The following is a 19082-nucleotide window of genomic DNA, read 5'->3' as shown; positions in this document are numbered from 1 at the left end:
ATCCACCATGCAAGCCTCAACATCCTGAACCAAATTCCTCTTAATGAAACTCCCCAAATTTAAATAAAACAAAACACATAGATCTCCACACAGAGCCAACCATTACTCCTTTAAATGTAGTGAAAAGAAAAAGAAGATTCAGCTGGAACAACAAGCTCGTGTAAGATAAAAGGGGCATCTTGTTCCTCTCTTTCTCTCTCTGTTTTTCAGGATTGCCGTTGTTTGGATGCTGGCCGTGGGCTTGAGAAAAGTCAACTGGGCATTTCTATCCACCCTAAGACTTCTCCCACTAATGTCCTCATCCGCTATCACGGCATGAAAAACCATTATTGTTCAACATCTGTATTTGAACAATTAGATTTTTGTCGGAAAAAACCCCACCCAAAAGTGAATGGAAAAATATGCTATGATTAATGTCAGTTATGGGAATTAAACTTTTGGGACCTTCAGGACCATAACTAAACACTCATTCTCCCCTTGGCGGCAATATGTACTTATTGCAGCCGAGCATCTGGATAGGAAGTTCCTTGTCCTGCAAACTCAGGTTGGTCCCATGATGACAGCCTTTCCTCCTCTCTTCCAGAAATGTTGCTGAGGTCAGATGCGCTGGCTGTGGCCTTACGGGACTTATTTCTGGTCCATTCTCTCTGTGCAGTCTCACACTTACATCAAAGGTTAAATTTCTTATAACATGTCTGTTATATCAGACTTCTCTGATAACCTGCTCAGAGCAGACATTTTAAAATATTGATCCCATTCTGATTTATAACTTTATAGTTTATAGTCTGCTCTGGAGACTTTTGTCTCACCAATCGGGTTATTACCATTGTTCAGTGTTGTTGTTCAGCCATTGTTCATTGTTATTCCCAAACTTGGGCTTCTACCCTCCGCCCCCTCCTCCCTGTACAGGTAGACTTCTGCAGCCCCTGGGACCCGCTGGGCTGAGGAAGGGCAAGAACTGATGTTTTGTCCTCTCCCTCCCGTCTTCCTCCCTCTTTTGGGGTTGTGGGGTGGGCTCCATCTGCTTACCCAAGGAACTCAAGTGCCTGGTGGCAAGCTTGTTGTACCCAGTGCTGATGTCTGGATAATTAATTCTCTAGGTCAGTGGCGTTCACAGTTTTTGACAGCCACCCACACTAAGAAACACACCATGATCCTATGTTTACATGGAACAAAAATGCAGCCCACTCGACATTGTATTCATTCTCTTCTAGTTCATGAAAAATGAATGTTGGTCTCCATCCTTTAAATTGATATTACCACCCACTAACAGGTGGGGCCAGCATTTTGAAAAAGACTGTTCTGGTCCTTGAGACGAGTATGAATGCTCAGCTGGCACATCCTCTGCTCCTCTACTCTGCTGGCTCCTCCAGCACTTCTGACCATGTTTGAAGGTGGCACCAGAGGGGCCTGTGGGTTCTAGAACCCTGCAAACATTTGACCCCAAATAAGATGCAGTTTACCCTTCTTTCAGACATCTCTCCACTTCTAGGTGGTTTTCCTGAGGACCTTGACCTAGGGCAGAGAAAGAGCATGCTGTGACTCCTGCCCTGTAGGAGAGCCGAGGGAAGGGAGTCTGTACTGTGACTTGAGTTCTGTTCTTCCCCCAAAGACAATCTTTTCTCCTTACTTCTTTTCTTTAGTCCTCTGTGTATAGACAGAGGGGCATACTTTTTCAGGAATTCCTTCTCTTAGCAGTCTATAGTAGGATAACGGGCTCCAGAGTCTGGAATTAAAGATGAGGCATCTCATATCTTTTGTTTTTGACTGTGGCCTGTCTCCATTGTAATTTTGGTGTGAGTATGAACAATTCAACCTCTGCTCAAGAAGAGAAGGTTCTCGATGATTATTTCACACTCTCAAGTCTCACTCTTGCTGGGTTTGGCCAGTTATCATGTTGACTCTGAATACCAAGGGCCTAGCAAGGCTTTGCTCTTACAAACAAAAGGGCCAACTGAAATTTAACCAGATACAGTTGGTTTTCTGTACAGAATTTGGTCCCCATCCATTATGTTCTTCTCCACTTCACCATGGGAGAGATCCCCATTACCTATGGGGTCACTGTCTATTTCTAGAAGCACTGAATCTTGTCCCTAATGGCCTGTTTTGACTCCAGGCCCTCTACCATGTTCCTGTTGGTCTTGCTCCCAAGTGGCCACGGAGAGGGCTACAGTGGTGCAGAAATGGGCATGGGGAGTCAGCCCTGGGTCTGCACCAGCCACAAGGAAGTCCCCCGTGATCAGATTCTGTGGAGAGGCCACAGTCAAGGGGAACTTAGGTTTTATCTTGGTTATTGATTACAATAATTCTCATATTTTACATCCACAAAACACATGCTAGAATAATGGTAGTGTTTTCCTAGTGTGCTGGAAAAAGTCAAGTGTGCACTGCCTGAGCTGGCTAAGGGTCCCTGGATCCATGCCACTGAGGGGGTGGCCCTGCCCTGTTGGGGCTGGTGTCTTTGAGGGGATGAGGCTGTTTCTGTGAGTGCTGGAAAAATTGCAAACTGGAGTCAACTCAGCTACTGGAATGAAATGCTGTAGCTTAACGTTGCTAGGGTGTCACAGACAAGAACGGGAAGGCAAGAGCCAGGAGCAGACGACAAGGAGCATCTCTGCCTCCTCCAGTCTTGCAGCCTCTCTCTCTAGCGGCCTCTACTGGCAGAGCCTGAGGGAAGTCGGCAGCAAAGTTATAAGCTGGGTTGGTCTGCACAGGTCCAGCTCCAGCAGCACAGAGCAGAAGACAAGAGCTGAAAACTGAGAGACAACAGCTGGCACATCCCCAAAATAACGTCTTGCTTTTCCATATTATGAACCAGTTAAGAGATAACAGAAAGGGGGAAAGCAGAGGGAGGTCTAAATATCAGCTCTGTAACTGATAAAGCCAATATTGTAGACTGTGGTTTAGGTATGTCCCTCCTAATACCAAACCCCGGAATAAGAATTACCCACCCAGCCGCAGGCAGTGATAGCTGCAAGGTCTTCTTTGTGGGGCTCTGCCCTTGTAAACCTGAGTTCTTGGAGGAGCAGAGCAGAATGAGTGCTTCCCAAGATCATCTGGCCTCCAAAAAGAAGGGAGGGAGGAAGGGGTGGAGCTACACCTGCTCCCATCTTGCTCCCAAACTCACCAACCAGGAAACTCGCTCCATCTCCCTGGGCCAGCGTAAGGGCTGGGGCAGCAGGGGAAATCCTCCTCATGGACACCTAAGGAGCAAGGAGGAAGCATTTCCTCCCTAGGTAATGTAAAAGACAATATCCCCAAAGCAGTGGACTCAGCAGGAGCCAGTCCTTATAGGTTAACAGTATCACCCCAAAATGCATTTAGGCAAAAACAGTTCTGTAGGTGGCCCGCACTGTATGGTCCCAAGTCATGTTGCTCTGCTCTTCTGTCCTGATTCAGGAAGTGGTTTGAGGACACCAAGAGAAGAGAAGAGGATGGACTGAGTAACCCTCCTGGAAATGTCTGAGATATAGTCTTTCTTAGCCTTTGATAGATAAGAGTCAACAGTGAGCTTTTACCCCTCCCCTCCAAGAATCCGGTGTGTGACTATGCAGGATTGCTAGTTAGAAGAGGACTTTCAAGCTGAACAGAATCAACCTAGGAGTAGAGCTGGCATAACAATGCAGTCAATACTTCGTAGCTGATTATAATTTTTTCTTAAAACACCAGCGCATCAGCGCCTGCTACCACTTGTTTGCCGGTGTCTGCAAGGTAATAAAATGGATGAACACATAGCATAAGACTATCAGTGGAAAACTCAGAAATTCTTCATCATGCCTAGTCTTACAGCTTGTTTATTTTCCTCTTTGCTTCATGGACACCAGTGCCGCTCACTGTAATTTTATATTGCGTTCTTATGGGTATTTCTGTTGCTGATATTGTTGCTAATGTGTATGATAGAATTTAGTCTATCAACGTATCATGGTGTTCCTCAGAGGGCTTCATGGCTTCCAGGTGGCTCAGAACCACTGAGACCTGGGAAGCTAAAGGAAGCCTGTGCTGCCGTGTGTGGAGGGAGCACTGGAAGGGAGCCACAGGAAGGACGGGAAGCTGTTGTACATGTTACATCATGAAAAAGGAAGCAAGGAGCAAGACTGGCCGTAAACTCCTCTGAATGTGGCAGTCCTCCAGGTGTTGGATCACATTGAATAGATGCCGAATTTTAAAGAGATGCCGTTTGAATTGCACTAAATCTGAATCAACAAGCTAGGGCCATCACAGCAATCTCTTTGAATTAGTTTTACTTTTTGTAACAACTCTGCTGCTTGTATTTTTCAAAACGGTCCACAGGCGTTCTTTTCTTACTGTTTCACAATAATCCAGCGGCACAAGTTGGACTAGTGTTAGTGTTCTCTTATGTTAGATGAGGAAACTGGGTCTTAGAAAGGTTAAGTAATCCCAGGATTACAAAGTTGGTCTCAGTGAATCTGGGACTGAAATCTGGGTCTTCTGATCCTTGAGCAAATAAATCATTTAAAAAATTTTGATTTTCTTCTTATTTTAGAGGATCTTACACACAGAGAGAGGAATCACAAACCTCCCAGAGAGAGGAATAACAACCCTCCCTTTTTCATTATTTGCTTGATTATTTTATACATCCTTAGATATTTATCTTTAGGATAACTTCTTACACTATCTATGATGGTTTATCTTTAAGCTTCTGGTATTAAGCATTAGAAAGCCAAGATTTGTTTTGAAAGCGTGGATATAGCACTCCTCCTTCATTCAGTAAATATTAATTGGGTGCCTTTTAGAGCACAAACTGCACTGGGTACTGGGCAGTCAGCCATCAATATCGTCTCCTGCCTTCAGGGGCCCCTAGCTCAGTTCTTCTTTTCCCGGACAGCACTTGCCAGGAGTTTCCATCTGGGTCCAGGAGTTAGACTTCTCCACCAAGTAGGGGTCATTAAACTGTCAACTACTCTTATTTTTGGAGCTCAGGGGTGTTGGAGCTCTGTCCTCAGAGTTATGCTTAACCATAGAAGTGCCTCATGGCTGGGGACCATGACTTCATGCCTTATGGAACCATGTGGGGAATTTAGTTGGTTCTACAAGGGACCCGAGGTGTTTCTTGCATCTGCTTTCTGTTACTATTGCATTCCTGCTCTGGGAAAACGTTCCCACTTCAAAATGTTCCAACTTCAAAAATCTGCGTGATACCTAAGGAATCTGGGAAGATACTTCTAGAATTAGTCCTGCAGAGCCCTCGAAATCTTTTAGCTTCTCTTTACTCCTCTGTGAGTAAGTATAGAGGCATTCCTTGAAACCGGTACATATGCAGGTTCACAGCATGCTAAAAGCATTGCTCTTTATTAGTCATTCTTATCATTGGCTGCTGTTTTGTGATTTCTCTCTGTTAATTTCGCCTTTGAATTGAAGGTCACTGTTTTATTTGTATTGTGGGGCTTCAGCCAAAAGAAAACGGCTTAATTCAACTCGGTTCCAAGGAACTAATATTCTAGCATGCTTCATTCCTTCTGATTGGATTTCATCCTAATTGGAATGGCTCAGGCTAGTGGAAATAACTTATTTAATCTTCTTAGTTTCTTTGGAATATGCCATTGTATCTAGATCCCTTTATGCCACTCAGAGAGTTTAAGCTGTTCATGCTGCCATATCATTAGCCGGAGACCAATTTAGTGCAATCCTCTTGGCACTGAGCTCACATTCGTGTGTTCTATTTGTCCATTGCAGAAAGAGATATACACATCAGCATGGTTTGTGTCACATTTTTAAAAATAATGATGATTGTGGTTGCTCGATAATGCGCTCCTAATATCTGAATTCCATTAGAGATGAATATGTTAAAAGATGTTCTACAAAAAACAATTAAGTCTTAAAAGATTACAGGTTGCAGTGATTGCCATTAAAAGGGTGAGAGAGCCTGTGGTTTTGAGCACTGATGAGCAGATGTGTCCAGCTAATTTTTTATGAAAACACCAGCAGAGCAAATTACTCATGGAAGGTCTATTCATAGGAACTAATTGAATGCCATGTCCAGTTTAATCGTGAAAACTGAGCACAACCAAAACCAATAGAGAGAAATAATGAATAGGCATTTGAATTGTTTTACTTGTATAATTTCTAAAAATAGCCTTGCTGTCAATAGCATGTTCCCATGTCTGAGAGGCACGTCCATCTATTAAATGTCCCAAAGCCCTTTAACACACGTGGAGAAAGATAAAGGAGCCCAGGAGTGGAGACTCCAAAGTGACCATATGGATTTTCAATAGAGTCATTCTACAAGGTTACTGTTGATGTGGAAAAGGCCCAAGAATCACTGGCCCAATCTTTAAGTTGTATTATTGCTGCCAGAAATTTCCCAGGGCCTTGTTGGTATAGGCAGTCTGCTATAAAGAATTGTTCTCTTAATTTCTCTCTTAACTAGACTATCCCTAATAAACTTCAATATTCAGTATACAGGGTTGGTCGGTTTATCAGGCATCCTTCTAGGTTGCTCAGTGAGTTAGTAATTGTGTAAGTGATGAACCCATTCTGGTAATGACTGGTCGTGTATCTAAACTCAATGAAAATGAAGAACATGGCATAAAAAATTGTTTCACGTAGGAGGATCTGCCATTAGATTTAAACAAGAGCTTTTCTTTCAGAGATTACACATTTTTAAATGGCTGAAAAAAAATCGCACTCAACTGTATTTGACTCCACAATCTGTGCTGGTTGACCCCAGGTAGGAACCCTACTTGCTGTTCCCTGAATGTACGAGCTGATAATTGCCTTTTATTTCTAACAGCGGATTTTTTTTTACTAATTATTAAAGCAATATATGATATTGTAAAAACATTTAGAAAGTTCAGAAATATAAATAAAAGAAAAAAATCACCTTTATTCTCATGGCACAGAGATAACCACTGGTAATATTTTGGTATGCGTCCTTTCTGACTTTTTTCCTTGTTCTGCTGAGTGGCTTTTCCTCTCCTGTCCTTCTTTTCCTCCTCTTGTCCTTATCTGTGTTGTAGCTATTTGGAAATGACCTAAAGAATGTTCCTCCTTCTTAGGTAAGTGCTTTCAACTCATATCTCCTAATAGAAAGCTGGACAGTTGGATGGGTCTCTCTCTTCTTAATGTAATCAGCAGAGGGGATGGCAGTGGTGGTAGGAGTGGTGACAGGGGTAGTGCTGGTGCTGTTGCTGTTGTTGATGGTGGTGGTGGTAGGAGTGGAGGAGATGGTGGGAGTAATGTTGGAAGTGGTAGGCATGACGGTGGGGAACGTTCCATGGCGCTTAAAAAGAAGTGGGCAACAGACTGTTGCCAGTGGGGATTCAGCGACCCCAGATTCTGAACAAAGGACACGGACCGCATTTACAGTGATTCAGTTCTCCACAGCATCTGTAGGTTTTTATTTAGAGAAGGTTTTTATAGTTCTGAAAACCTGAGGCTTTTGTAAGAAGTAACCAAAATTCAGTTGGTCACTTCCCTGGGATATTTGGTGATTGGCCTTTGGTGAAAGGAACATTTTCTTATGAATTTAGTTTTAAGAGTTGAGGCAAAGAGTATTTTGGACTGACTGATAACCAAGCCACTCTTTCAGAAGCTCATGATCCTGAGGAATTTTCTATGTTTTCCGCTGTGTCTGAACACTGCAACTTTAAGTATTGTTTGCCAACCTATGGATAGCACATGTGTGCATGTGCATACATATACTCCTTTATACATGCACGTATAGCTTGCTAGTCATATGACATATCCAAGACCTGGGGAAGTACTAGAAGTTTCATTATTTTTGCTATTTTGATCACTCACAATTTATTTTACTTGGTAAATTCTTGCTGAGAAAAAAACAGATGCTTCAACCAAATATTCTACTGAAATATTTCAGAACAAATCAACAAATATGTATGAAGAACAAGGTAATCAGCTAAGTGTTCAGTGGGCAAGTATCACAGTTAAATTATTGCTTGTCTTCCAAACTTTCTGTACCTCCCTCAAATGTTTGTTTTTCCTTTTATACCACAACTGGAGTGATTTCTCAGTCTTGTCTCCACACATTGGCGAGCTTCAAATAGAACTTTCCAGAAATCCTCTTTGGTGTACTCTGAAAAGATCTATGACCCAGGGAGCCAAGCTTACCCTAAGCAGTTTAGCATTAAGAATTTGAGGAAGCCAAATCTCCATTTTTATACAGAAATCAAAGAGAAGCATAAGTAACCAGTAGGCTATTTAAAAAATATAGTATTTTTCTTAATAATAAACAGCTCAAGATTTTATAGCTGATTTCATAAGAAGAGAAATTGAGAAAAAGTCACCCAGAATCATACTGACTGATGCCAAAACTCTTAGTTCCTTATAGGGTTTTTTTAAAAAAAACATATTTGTAATAATAAAGTCCAGATAATAGGTACATGTATTCTGTACATATTCCCCACATTTTTTCCTCATTGTTTTTTGACTTGCTACATACCATTCCCTGAGTGGATATACCATAATTTGTTTTAACATTCCCCTGGAATTGGATCTGAGGCTGCTTCCACTTTTGCAAGTTATTTGCTTGTTTGTTTTGGCTGTTGAATGCCTTCTGTGAGAAAGGAGTGGATGAAGTGGGAAATGGGTCGGTAGAATGGTTTGCATTTGCGTAATGCATTCGGGTGTGTATTTCAGGTTATGGCGTGCACTCTAGGATGAGATCTTCCTGTAGAACACAGTGGTCAAGAGCACAGATTTTGGAGTCAGACAGACCTGGGCTTTATTTCTGAATCCACATAGCCGTGTGACTAACCTAGACGTCCTTAAGCTTTCCCTGAGCCTCAGTCTTTTGGTCTGCAAAGTGGGCATAACCACGTCTCCCTCATGAGGTCATTGTGAGGATTAAATGATTGCTCTATGGCGAGGTGCTTGGCACATAGCACTGCTCACAGCATGGTTGCTGCTTTTCTGTGTCTACAGTACACCCCATCCAAGCAGAAACAGCCATTCCTTTATTTATTCAGCATTTACCCAGTGCCTATTGTGTGCCCAGGACTGAGCTAGACACCAATGTCTATGCAATGCAAGGCAGAGTTGAATGAGGCCCAGTCTCTGACCAGTGCATCCACAGTGTCCAGGGACCCAGACAAATGGAGAGACAGACAGATCCCTGTGTGACTGGGGAGACTCTGGGAGCAGGGGTGTCTCCTGGGAAGTGGAATAGAAAAAGCTGGAATTTGGCACCAGAAAAGATCAGGGTTCAAATTCTGACTTTGCTACTTACTTATTCCGAGGCCTGGAGCAAATTTCTTAAATTCTCTGGATTTCAGTTTCTGCCTTTGTATTCCTACTATAAGTTGTTGTGAAGCTCAGAAATAATGTATATATGATGCCGGGCCTGTAGTAGATGCTCAAAAATGATTACTATGCTTGAAGTCTCAGCGCCCCAACAGTGGCTGATTTTTATGCTAATGAATCCAAGAAATTCCACTACTCTAAAATCTCAAAGACTGGCTCAGTTGTGCTCAGGTTAGTCTGAAATACATTTTATCACAGTCTAATTCTTCGTAAACTGGTCACCTGCATGTGATGCATATGGTAATGTAGAATTATTAGAATATTCAGCTCTCAATGAATAGCGTACCTTGGCTATTATGTAAAAACCAAGGAAAAATAACTTAGGGAGACACTGATTGCTTCTTAACTGTAAAGGGCCTCCTTAGAATATTGGATGGCTGCGTGGCCAAGAAAATGGTTTACACCATATTTTCTGTCTTCCCACAGACAGAACAAGGCAGTGGGAATGAAATCTATTTAGCAGGATGTCTTTATGTGTGAAGATTTCTTGCTGCTCTATAAATGCTTATTTGCTTATTTATTCATAGATGTAGAAAGTACACTTCTTTCTTTCTGTTTCCATATTGTAGCCCAAGTAACAGGCACTTATTGTTGTGCCAAGGAATAACAGATGAGCACTGACCCTCAATTAAACATTAATAAATGTGTTGTTGTAGCATCAAAAAATACATTTACTTGATCCAAATGGAATGAGAGGATGGTTAGCATGTTTATTGCTGAAGTCCTACAAGCGAGCGTGTTAGATCCAGAAATTGAATGTATAGTGTCAATTAGAACATGTTATTCAATGCGTCATTTTACTTCGTGCCTGGTAATATCCTCCATGTTAACTTGGAGTTTGTTTGTTTTTACTATGCAGCTATGTCTACAAAATGCAACCAAAATTTCTAATATTCTTGCTGCCAGTCAGATGGTCGGTCTACCACATTTATTAAGCACCTGCTGTGTGCAGCACTCTCTACAATTCTGGCTTTAAATCTTGAGCTACACGCTGAAATCAGATTAACAATGTCTACAGGAACTTGCAAAGGTTTAAAAGAAAGAAAAGCCAGAAAAAGTGAGTTGTGTTTCCTCGACCACTGGGCCAAACAGAGAGAATAATAGGAGAGATTTTCTTAAAGGCACAGCAGGATGCACACAAATAAAAGGACATAAAAGTCACAAATGCAGCATTTAGCAGTGCTGTGGTTATCTATGTATAATTTAAAAAAGAATTTATTTTGAAATAATTTTCTGCTTACAAAAAGGTTGCAGGCATAGTACAAAGAACTTACATATCTCCCTCATTCTGATTCCCAACTGGATGCACATGTCCGTTATCACTAGCCTTTTTCTGACCAGTGGAGAGGGAGCTGCAGACATGATGCCCATCAGCCTTATGTACCCCATTGTGTATTTCCCCAAACAGTGACACTCTCACACGCCACCAAGCTGCAACTCTCCCCGTCGAGAAGTCAACATTGATACGGCACTCCTATCTGGTCTACAGATCCCACTCACATTTCACCAGTGATCTCAACATTATTCTTTTCTCCTTTCCTGTTCAGGAACACACACTGCTTGTAGCTATCAAGTCTCTTTAGTCTCCTCCCATCTTAGAGCAATTCTTCAATATTCAGTCTTTCTCTGTCTTTTACGTCCTTGAAAGTTTTCAGGAGTGCAGACTTTCCACTTTCTTGGTCTACCTTCAGTCTGGGTCCATTAATGTTTCCTACTGACTTGATTCAGGTCATGCAGCCCTGACAAGAACATAATGGAAATGACACTGTGTGCTTCTTGGTGCATCTTATCAGGTGTCACACAATGCAGACCTGTGCCACTACTGCTGATGTTAACCTTGACCATCTGGTTATGCTAGTGGCTTCCAGGTTTCTCCACCACAAAGTTGCCATTTTTCCCTTGGAAATTGATTGGTATACTGTGAAGGAGGTGTCCTAAGATTACACTGGTACCCTGCGCCCCACCAAACCTCTATTGCATCATTCCTTTTTATTAGTTGGCATCCTATTAACATGAATGCATGGGTGCGTGTACTATTCAATGGGTTGTACTTCGTTAATATTATTTATTTGATTCTTGAATTATCCAAGATTTGGCCCATATGAGCTCCTTCAAGATGGCTCCTGGGTTCTATTGACATGTCTCCACCCGTCTTTGAGCATGTCTTAATTTTTTTGTACGACAAGATATTCCAGACTCATCTTGTACTGGTCCTGCCTCAGGCCTGGAATCAGCCATTTCTCCAAGGGCTCTGATTCCTTTCGCAGAAGATGGTGTTTCGAAATCAGGATCTGTGTGCTTGGTGTGCCCATTGCTACTGGAGTATTGCTGCTTCTAGGCTTTCTCAGTGGATAAAGAAAATATATGTAAATGCACAGCACATACGTCTATAACTATTTCCATATCTATCTGTGAGTATCTGTATTAAAAACCATTAATTCATACCAGTACTTTCAATTCCAATGCAACACACCTAAATTCTTTCTGCCCTTACCCTTTTCCATAATTGTAAGTCTATTCTCCAATACTAAGAAACCTGGCTCTCTTTATCCTCCATCTATTTACTTACTTAGTCCATCAATTTAATTGTTTAATTATTGGCATATTTCTCAGTATAACCCATCTCCCACCCTCCTGGCTGTCTGCTCCACCTGCAGCCTCTTTCCCGTCAGTGTGCCTCATCCTCTGCACTGGTGGGCACATCACCAAGCATGCCATCACATGCCTCTCTGTGGCTTCCTGAACATCCCGGGTGCTGGTGGGCATGTCACCTATGTGCTCCTTCATGCGCCGCCCCCCCCACCCCCCCACCAATGAAGCACAGGAAGACAAGAGAAGGCCTGTTTATAATTTTGACCCCATCCCAGTCACTGAATTCCTTAAGAACCAGGAATATGTCCTGTTCATCTTTGCAGCCCTACAGCCTAGCAACATTGAGTTATCAGAGGTATTTGTTAATTGAGTGAATACATGAAATAATAAATAGGCATGGCATTTAGAAAGTGAAAAATACTATTTTCAAATACTCCTCCTCACCAGAGGAACCGTTTTTCCACACCGTCTATATTAATGGATAAAGTGGGCCATTCTGGTTGAAGCTTCTCTCTTCCCCCTTTGAGGCATGCAATAGACTGAATGTTTGTGTCGCCCCAAATTAATATGTGAAACTCTAATCCCAACATGATGGCGTGAGGAGGTGGGGTCCTTGGGAGGTGATTAGGTCACGAAGTGGAGCCCTCACGATGGGATTGGTGCCCTCATAAGAAGAGGCCACTCTTTCTCTACCATGTAAGGACACAGCAAGAAGCTGGCTGTCTGCAGCCAAGAAGAGGGCTCTCGCCAGGACCTGACCACGCTGGCACGGTCACCTTAGACTCCCAGCCTCTAGAACTGTGAGAAATAGCTGTTTATTGTCTAAGCCACCCAGTCTGTGGTGCCTTGTTATAGCAGCCCAAGCAGACTAAGCTAAGGCAGACTCCAATACACTTCTTTGCTGTTTAATAAAAATTATAATTTCATTGGAGATATTATTGCCATAAAGCAGATGAAGCTCTGAGACTTAAATGGGGAAGGTGATTTGTCAAATATTGTATACGCAGTTGGTGTCAAATTCATGCAGAATTCTGGTGCCCTCATTCTCAGTGTTGTGATTCCGTGTTCTTTCCAATGATGTGTCGCCACCGTGTCGCTAGGACCAGAGTGTTGGTGTAGGAGAAGAGAGTGGGGCTGAGTGAGCTTGCGTGTGGTCTTGAATGCCAGGCACAGATGTTTGGCCTTTGTCTGGAGGCCGGAGGAGGCCCCCAGGATTCTGAGAACGTTTTGTGATAACCTATACGGAAGTGCTTGGAACAGTGTCAGGACAAAGCAACTGTCTCTTCATTCCTCAGTTTATTCATTCATTCATTAGCTTGTACACGTCTGAGTTAGGAAGGGCGCTCTGTCCACCATGTGGAGATGATGGAAGGAGTGAGAGCCATCAAGCAGAGAAGTCATTCATCTGCGGAGGTGATGGTGACCCGGGCAGCACTGGAGGCAGTGGGAATGGAGAAGAAGGCATGAGTGTGGTGAACACCACAAGGGAAAATAACAAGGATGTGGAAATGCAGAAGCAGGCTACTCAGAGAATCCAGACCTGCAGGCCGGGGTCACAGGGACCCGGTTGGTGCCTTTGGGAGAAAGAGTAAAGTCTTGCAACTTAGGCAGTGGATTTGATGAGTTTTATGTTTTATATTCATTTAGTTGCTAATGAAAAGCATTTAAAGCGGCTTATGAAAATACACAAAACAATGAACAAAATGAGGGACTCTAAACTTGAATTTAGTTGGACACATTTTTGCGCACAATTGCTCTGAGCCAGGCGGCATTCCTGGTGATTAAACAATGACAAGCATGGTGATGCAGTAGGGTCACCCTTGCTGGGCAATAAACTTCGAGCCCTTTAAGAGCCATGTGTCCTTCTGGCCCCCTTCTGGCAGGATGCCAACTGTTTGGGCAGGATGCCAGGGCCTGGCCAGCCATGATCTTCACCTATCGCACTCAAAGAACATCATGAAGGAACACGGAGCCCTCCACATGAGCTACTGTCCTGGGAACGCTGGCTGTCCCAGGGACAGCCCTCTTCGCAAGCACATAGTCTTTGTGCCCCCCGCCTATATCAGCAACCCCCTCCCTGCCCCTGGTAACAGTGTGTAAGTCTGTCCAGCTGGCCGCCCCTGGACATGCCCTGTATGTAAGTCCCCATAAACCTTATGTCTTGTTCGCTGTCTCCAGGTCTGTCTTTTCTTCAGTCTGTCTGCAGTCTATGCCACACTGCTTGCACAAGTGGGCATGCAGCCAGACACAGTCCGTCTCTCATGGACACAGGGGGCCTTGAATGAGAAGAGACAAACAGAGGCACCTCGTGCAAGGAGAAGTCCGGGGGCGCTTAGGGAAGGTATAGACCAGGGAGCCCACCTGGAGGATGGGGTGGGGCCCGGAAAGGTGCCCTCAGAGGGGATACTGAGACCTGGATCCTGGGCCCGTGTGGGAAGGATATGTCTGGGAGAGGGAGCAGCAGATTCCTCCAGCTCAGCTCATGGGAACGTCATCCTCTGGTTGCTCAGGCTAAAAACACTGGAGTCACTCTTGACTTCTGTTTTCTCTCATTCTTGGTGTCCAATCTGTCAGAAAAGATCTGAAATCCCAGCACCTTTCTCCATCCCCACTTTCACTTCTAGGTGGCCACCATTAGGTTTGTCCAGGGGACTGTGGTGACCTTGTCCCTGGTCTCTGGACTTCTGCCCTTTATGGTCTTCCCAACGGAACATCTGGGTTTTCCTGTTAAACGTGAGTTGATCACGTCACTCCACTGCTTAAAACCTTCCAGTGGCTCTCATCCCCCTCGAGGTGAACGCCAAAGTCCTTACGATGGCCTCTGACGCCCTGATGATCAAGGACCCTCTCTCCTCTCATCTCCTACTACTCTCCTCTTTGTTGGCTACCTATGGGCCTTTGTCCTGGCTGGGAGCTCCCTCTGCCTGGGATATCTAATTAGTGAACAGGGCTGTAATTTGCGAGAACCAGTAGAATGTTCCCTCTGCCAACCAGAGGTGATGCCGGCATGTGAAATGGAACCCCTTGGAGCCGAGAGCCAATCGAGAGGCTAGAGTGGGAGATCATTTAGAAATTAGAGATAATGATAAGCTACAAAATCGATGGTCACCATCCTTGTTCACTTTTCTAATCATAAAATAGAAATAACTTGAGGTATCTTCATTTTTGAAGGCAAGTGGCAGCATAGAACATAGCTAATTGCAGATATTACCTGGCATAATTCATATTTTCTTTTGGGATTCATTGTGGCCATGATTTTTGCCAGCCAATTTACGACTTCCAGGGTTTTATTTTGCTGGATTGGCTTGCATTCTTTGGGGACTTTTCCCCTGGCAGTGGGAGGGTACGGTTTAGAATCTGGTAGATGCTGAGGGAGACCAGACTGAGTGTCTAACTTTCTTGCGAACACTTGATGGCCAGTCCTTTTGGACACATACTAGGTGCCAGGCTTCCTGCAAAATGCTTTGCACAGATTATCTCATTTAATCCTCAGAAAACCTTACGATGGAGATACTGTTATTAGCCCCATTTCTGCAGATTAGTAAACTGAAGCTTAGGAAGGTTAAGTAACTGGAAGGTCAGACAGCTAGAAATGTCAGAGTTGAGGCACAAACTCAGGTTTCTCCTAATCCCCATGTAATGGTATCTTGACACATCTTTGCCACTACGTTTTGATGGCACCAATATGTTATTTTAAAGCATATAAGGTAAGAAATTAATTGTTTTTCACTGAGGGTTTGATTTTATATAGCAAGAAATAAGTTAATAACTAAATAATAAATAAATTAATAAAAGTATTAATTAAAATAAAGTAAGTTAAAAAAATATTTGAAGCTTGGTGTTACAGAACGTGTACCTTTCGGTGTTATCCTGGAAGACCTGTCGGGCCACGCTCCACTGTGTATTGTAAGTGAGGTGTCAGGAATAGCTCCATCTTGTCACTTTGAAGAAGGCTGCATGAACTGAGAGCCTTGTTGCTTGTGACTTGGTCTTGAATAGTAAATAAGTGACCCTTTCTGGTATCGTTAGAATGAATCCATGGCAAATTCTCTTAGCAAGTTTCTGGCTATCCGTCCCAATGCATATGGCAAGTTTATGGGGAGATCTCTCAGTTGACATCCCCAGAGACACAATTTTGCTGTCCATGACACCTGAGGCCTGCCTTTCCTCCCCCAGGTGTGTCCCCCAGGAGTGGGCTGGTGTGAGAGAAGTGTCATGTTGAGGGCGGCACTGTGATTAGTATTGACCTCTGCTGGTATGTGATAAAAGGTTCTGAAGGTGCTTTCAAAGTAACAAGCTTGTTGAAAACTGTTTTAATTTGAAATGGAGTCTTCTAGAAATGACCTACTTGAAAAGTAGGTCAATAGCGAAGGACAATGTTTGCGTTGCACTCCTGGGGAAGCACTAGGCACTCAAGGCCAGAGGCGGCTGCCTGGGATCTCGGGTAGCCCCAGGGCCCACCTACTCCCCAAGGGTGGAGGGGATCGAGACGTCTGCCCAACCGCCTGGCAAGGACCAGCGGGAGGGAAACTTTGGCAGATGGTATTTTTTAAACCGACACCTTACATTTCTGCAAAAATAGCTTTATGGGAAACTTTCCAATTGTTTGGGTGTTTGATTATGATGGTAAGTTCTCACTCGAGGAAATTCCAATTTCTGCAGTTGGTTTTTTTAAAGAAAAATTGTTTTACAGGGATTCTATATTTATGCCTGTCTCAGGAGACTTAAGACCATTAAAAAAATAATAGGACCCCTCCTTTCTAACAGAAGTGGATAGGTGGTCATGTACAACGTGATAGAATATGAGCATAACATCTATGACTTGGGGACTGTGACTGTTTCTATTTTGATGGGCAATTTCTAAGGAAACATTTGTAAAATCAATGCCCAAGCATTGATTCAATTGTCTATATAGAACTCATCAAAATTAGCAGATTTCCTCCCAATTGACCACGAGGGTTTTTAAAAAGAATTAAGTATCCTTCTATGTGATGATCATAATTATGACCGTGATATAAATACATAAACTAGACCCTCTGATAGTTAGAAGAATGAAGGGTGGGAGGGCTGTATTGTCAGTAAAAAGACAGAAGATTCTTAAAAGCACCGACTGAGAGATGAAGTGCTGGCCTAGAAACTGGTAACCTTTGTATGAGGTCATGAATGTTGACTGGGAGTGGGGCTAAGAGACACTGGACTATCTACTTTGAGTTTCATGGTTCTTTATTTCTCCCTCTCATCATTTTGGATTTCCAGCTGAGATGTTGAACCAAAGATTAGAAGACCTGGAGAAAGAGAAAAGCAGCCTGCACTTTCAGCTTCCTTCGAGGCAGCCGGCCCTCAGCAGCCTCCTGGGCCACCTGGGAGCACAGGCCCAGGCTGCCTTGCACCGGGCCGCTCAGCAGTAAGTACCTGGGATTGCCACCACCTTCCTCTCCTCGGGCTCTTGCTTTCTCCGCTCCCATGTAGTGAAGAGCTGGGAGGGGTTTAGCTGGAGAGACCCTCAGCTGCTTTTTCCCGGGGAGTACACTTGTGTTGGTTAGGCAAGTGGGGGTTCCTTCCAGAGAGAGAGACCACTGTGGGTCATGCTCTCCTAAGAAGGCCTTTCTGCTAATTGACAAAGAGACCCTCCACAAGCACAGCCACAGCCTGGGGGTAAAGCTTCCCGTGGGAGCCCAACCTTCCGAGGAGGTGGGGGTGGATTTCCTCCTGTCAGGGCAGCTCGGTCTTCTGTTGTTGTGTTAAGATCCGCAGACAGTCCCCTCTGACTGAGGGATGAACACACATCCTCCTCCTGACTCCACCTCTAGATCCTGAACAGCTTTTCCTGTTTCTGCTGCGCGAGGGTCCCCTGGGATCGATTATATACAGTGAGCAAGTGCTATTTCTAATCCAGTGGCTCACAATCTTGGCTGCGTGTTTGAATCACCTGGAAAGTTTTTAAATGTCCAGGATCCACCCCAGATCAACTAAAGTAGGCTCTCTGAGGGTGTGACCCACACACTGGTGCGTTTGAAAAGTCTGAGAGCCACTGCTCTCGTCTGTCTGCTTGTTCCCTCTCTCCTTGGGTGAAGGCTTGCTGAATACTATCAGCCTAATCACAGTTCAGGTCTACTTCTACTTAGGGATAAACATGGCCATGGAAATTACACTTTGTTTCCAGCTTCCAATTGGCCCTGACAATCACAAGATTGTCTGGCCTATTCCTGTTAGGTGTACATGGCACTCTACATTCACTTCAGCCTGGTGTCTCCCCGAAGCCTGTCTTAACACTGAGGCCAGTTGTTTCCTCGTGTGCTGGCTCTGCAGATTTCCTGGGAGCACGTATCATGGTGCCTGGCATCTGGTAGGTGCTTCCTTCTCAATGTTTGTTGAATGAACTTTTATGCGGTCTTCTTAAAGAGCAGGTGAATTCCACCTCCCCATTTCTATGCTTTTTTCATCTCACATTGAGGTATCACCCCGTTTTCTCTCCCTTTTTCATCATGGGGTCCTTCCCAACTTGACTTTTCACGTAATTCTTTCTTTCTTTTGTTCTTTGGGGTCATTTTTGTTCTCCACTCCAGTCTTGGCCCATTTTTAGCATCTGCCAATGCATTATGTTTCTATTTATTTAGCAAACACTTGCATAGCAGTTACTAAGTGCTTTAAGAAGTAACTCATTTTTTTTCATTTTCATAAAATTTACCATTCCAACCATTTTTAAGTGTACAGTTAAGTGGCATTAAGTATATCCACATTACTGTGCCTCCGTCACCACCATCCATCTCCAGAACTGTTTTTTATCTTCCCAAACTGAAACTCTGTCCCCATTGAACACTACCTCCACATTCCCCACAACCCCTGGCAACCACCATTCTGCTTTCTGTCTCTATGAATTTGACAATTCTAGGTATAAGAGTTGTCATTATAAGAGTTGATATAAGTGAAATCATACAGTATTTGTCCTTTTGTGATGGGCTCATTTCACTTAGCATAATGTCCTCAAGGTTCATCCATGTTGTGGCATGTGTCAGAATTTCCTTCCTTTTTAAGGCGGAATAATATTCCATTGTATGGATGTACCACTGTTGGCTTATCTATTTTTCCGTTGATGGCCAGGAAGTAACTCATTTAATCCTCAAGACAATTCAGGGAGTAGCACTATTTTATGTGTCGATATCTATGTCTATATGGAGAGCTACATCTTCATCCTCTATATCTATATCTGC

General features: G+C 43.5%; 1 protein-coding gene across 9 annotated transcripts in view; it reads left to right on the top strand.

Moving 5' to 3' along the window:
- Window positions 1-19082, top strand: part of DISC1 (DISC1 scaffold protein) — a 347047-nt gene that overhangs the window by 77839 nt on the left and 250126 nt on the right. For all 9 annotated transcript variants that reach the window (XR_011524952.1, XR_011524953.1, XM_070568817.1 and 6 more), the window contains exon 4: window positions 17128-17275. Coding sequence is in view for 7 of the 9 variants with exons in the window: in XM_070568817.1 (XP_070424918.1) it covers window positions 17128-17275 (148 nt within the window). In the remaining 2 variants the exon portion in view is untranslated. The remainder of the gene's footprint in view (window positions 1-17127; window positions 17276-19082) is intronic.

This window comes from Equus przewalskii, chromosome 1, assembly GCF_037783145.1.
Source record: "Equus przewalskii isolate Varuska chromosome 1, EquPr2, whole genome shotgun sequence".
NCBI classification, from domain to species: Eukaryota; Metazoa; Chordata; class Mammalia; order Perissodactyla; family Equidae; genus Equus; species Equus przewalskii.
The sequence above is the reverse complement of the archived record's forward strand: the minus strand, read 5'-3'. Positions and strand labels throughout refer to the sequence as shown.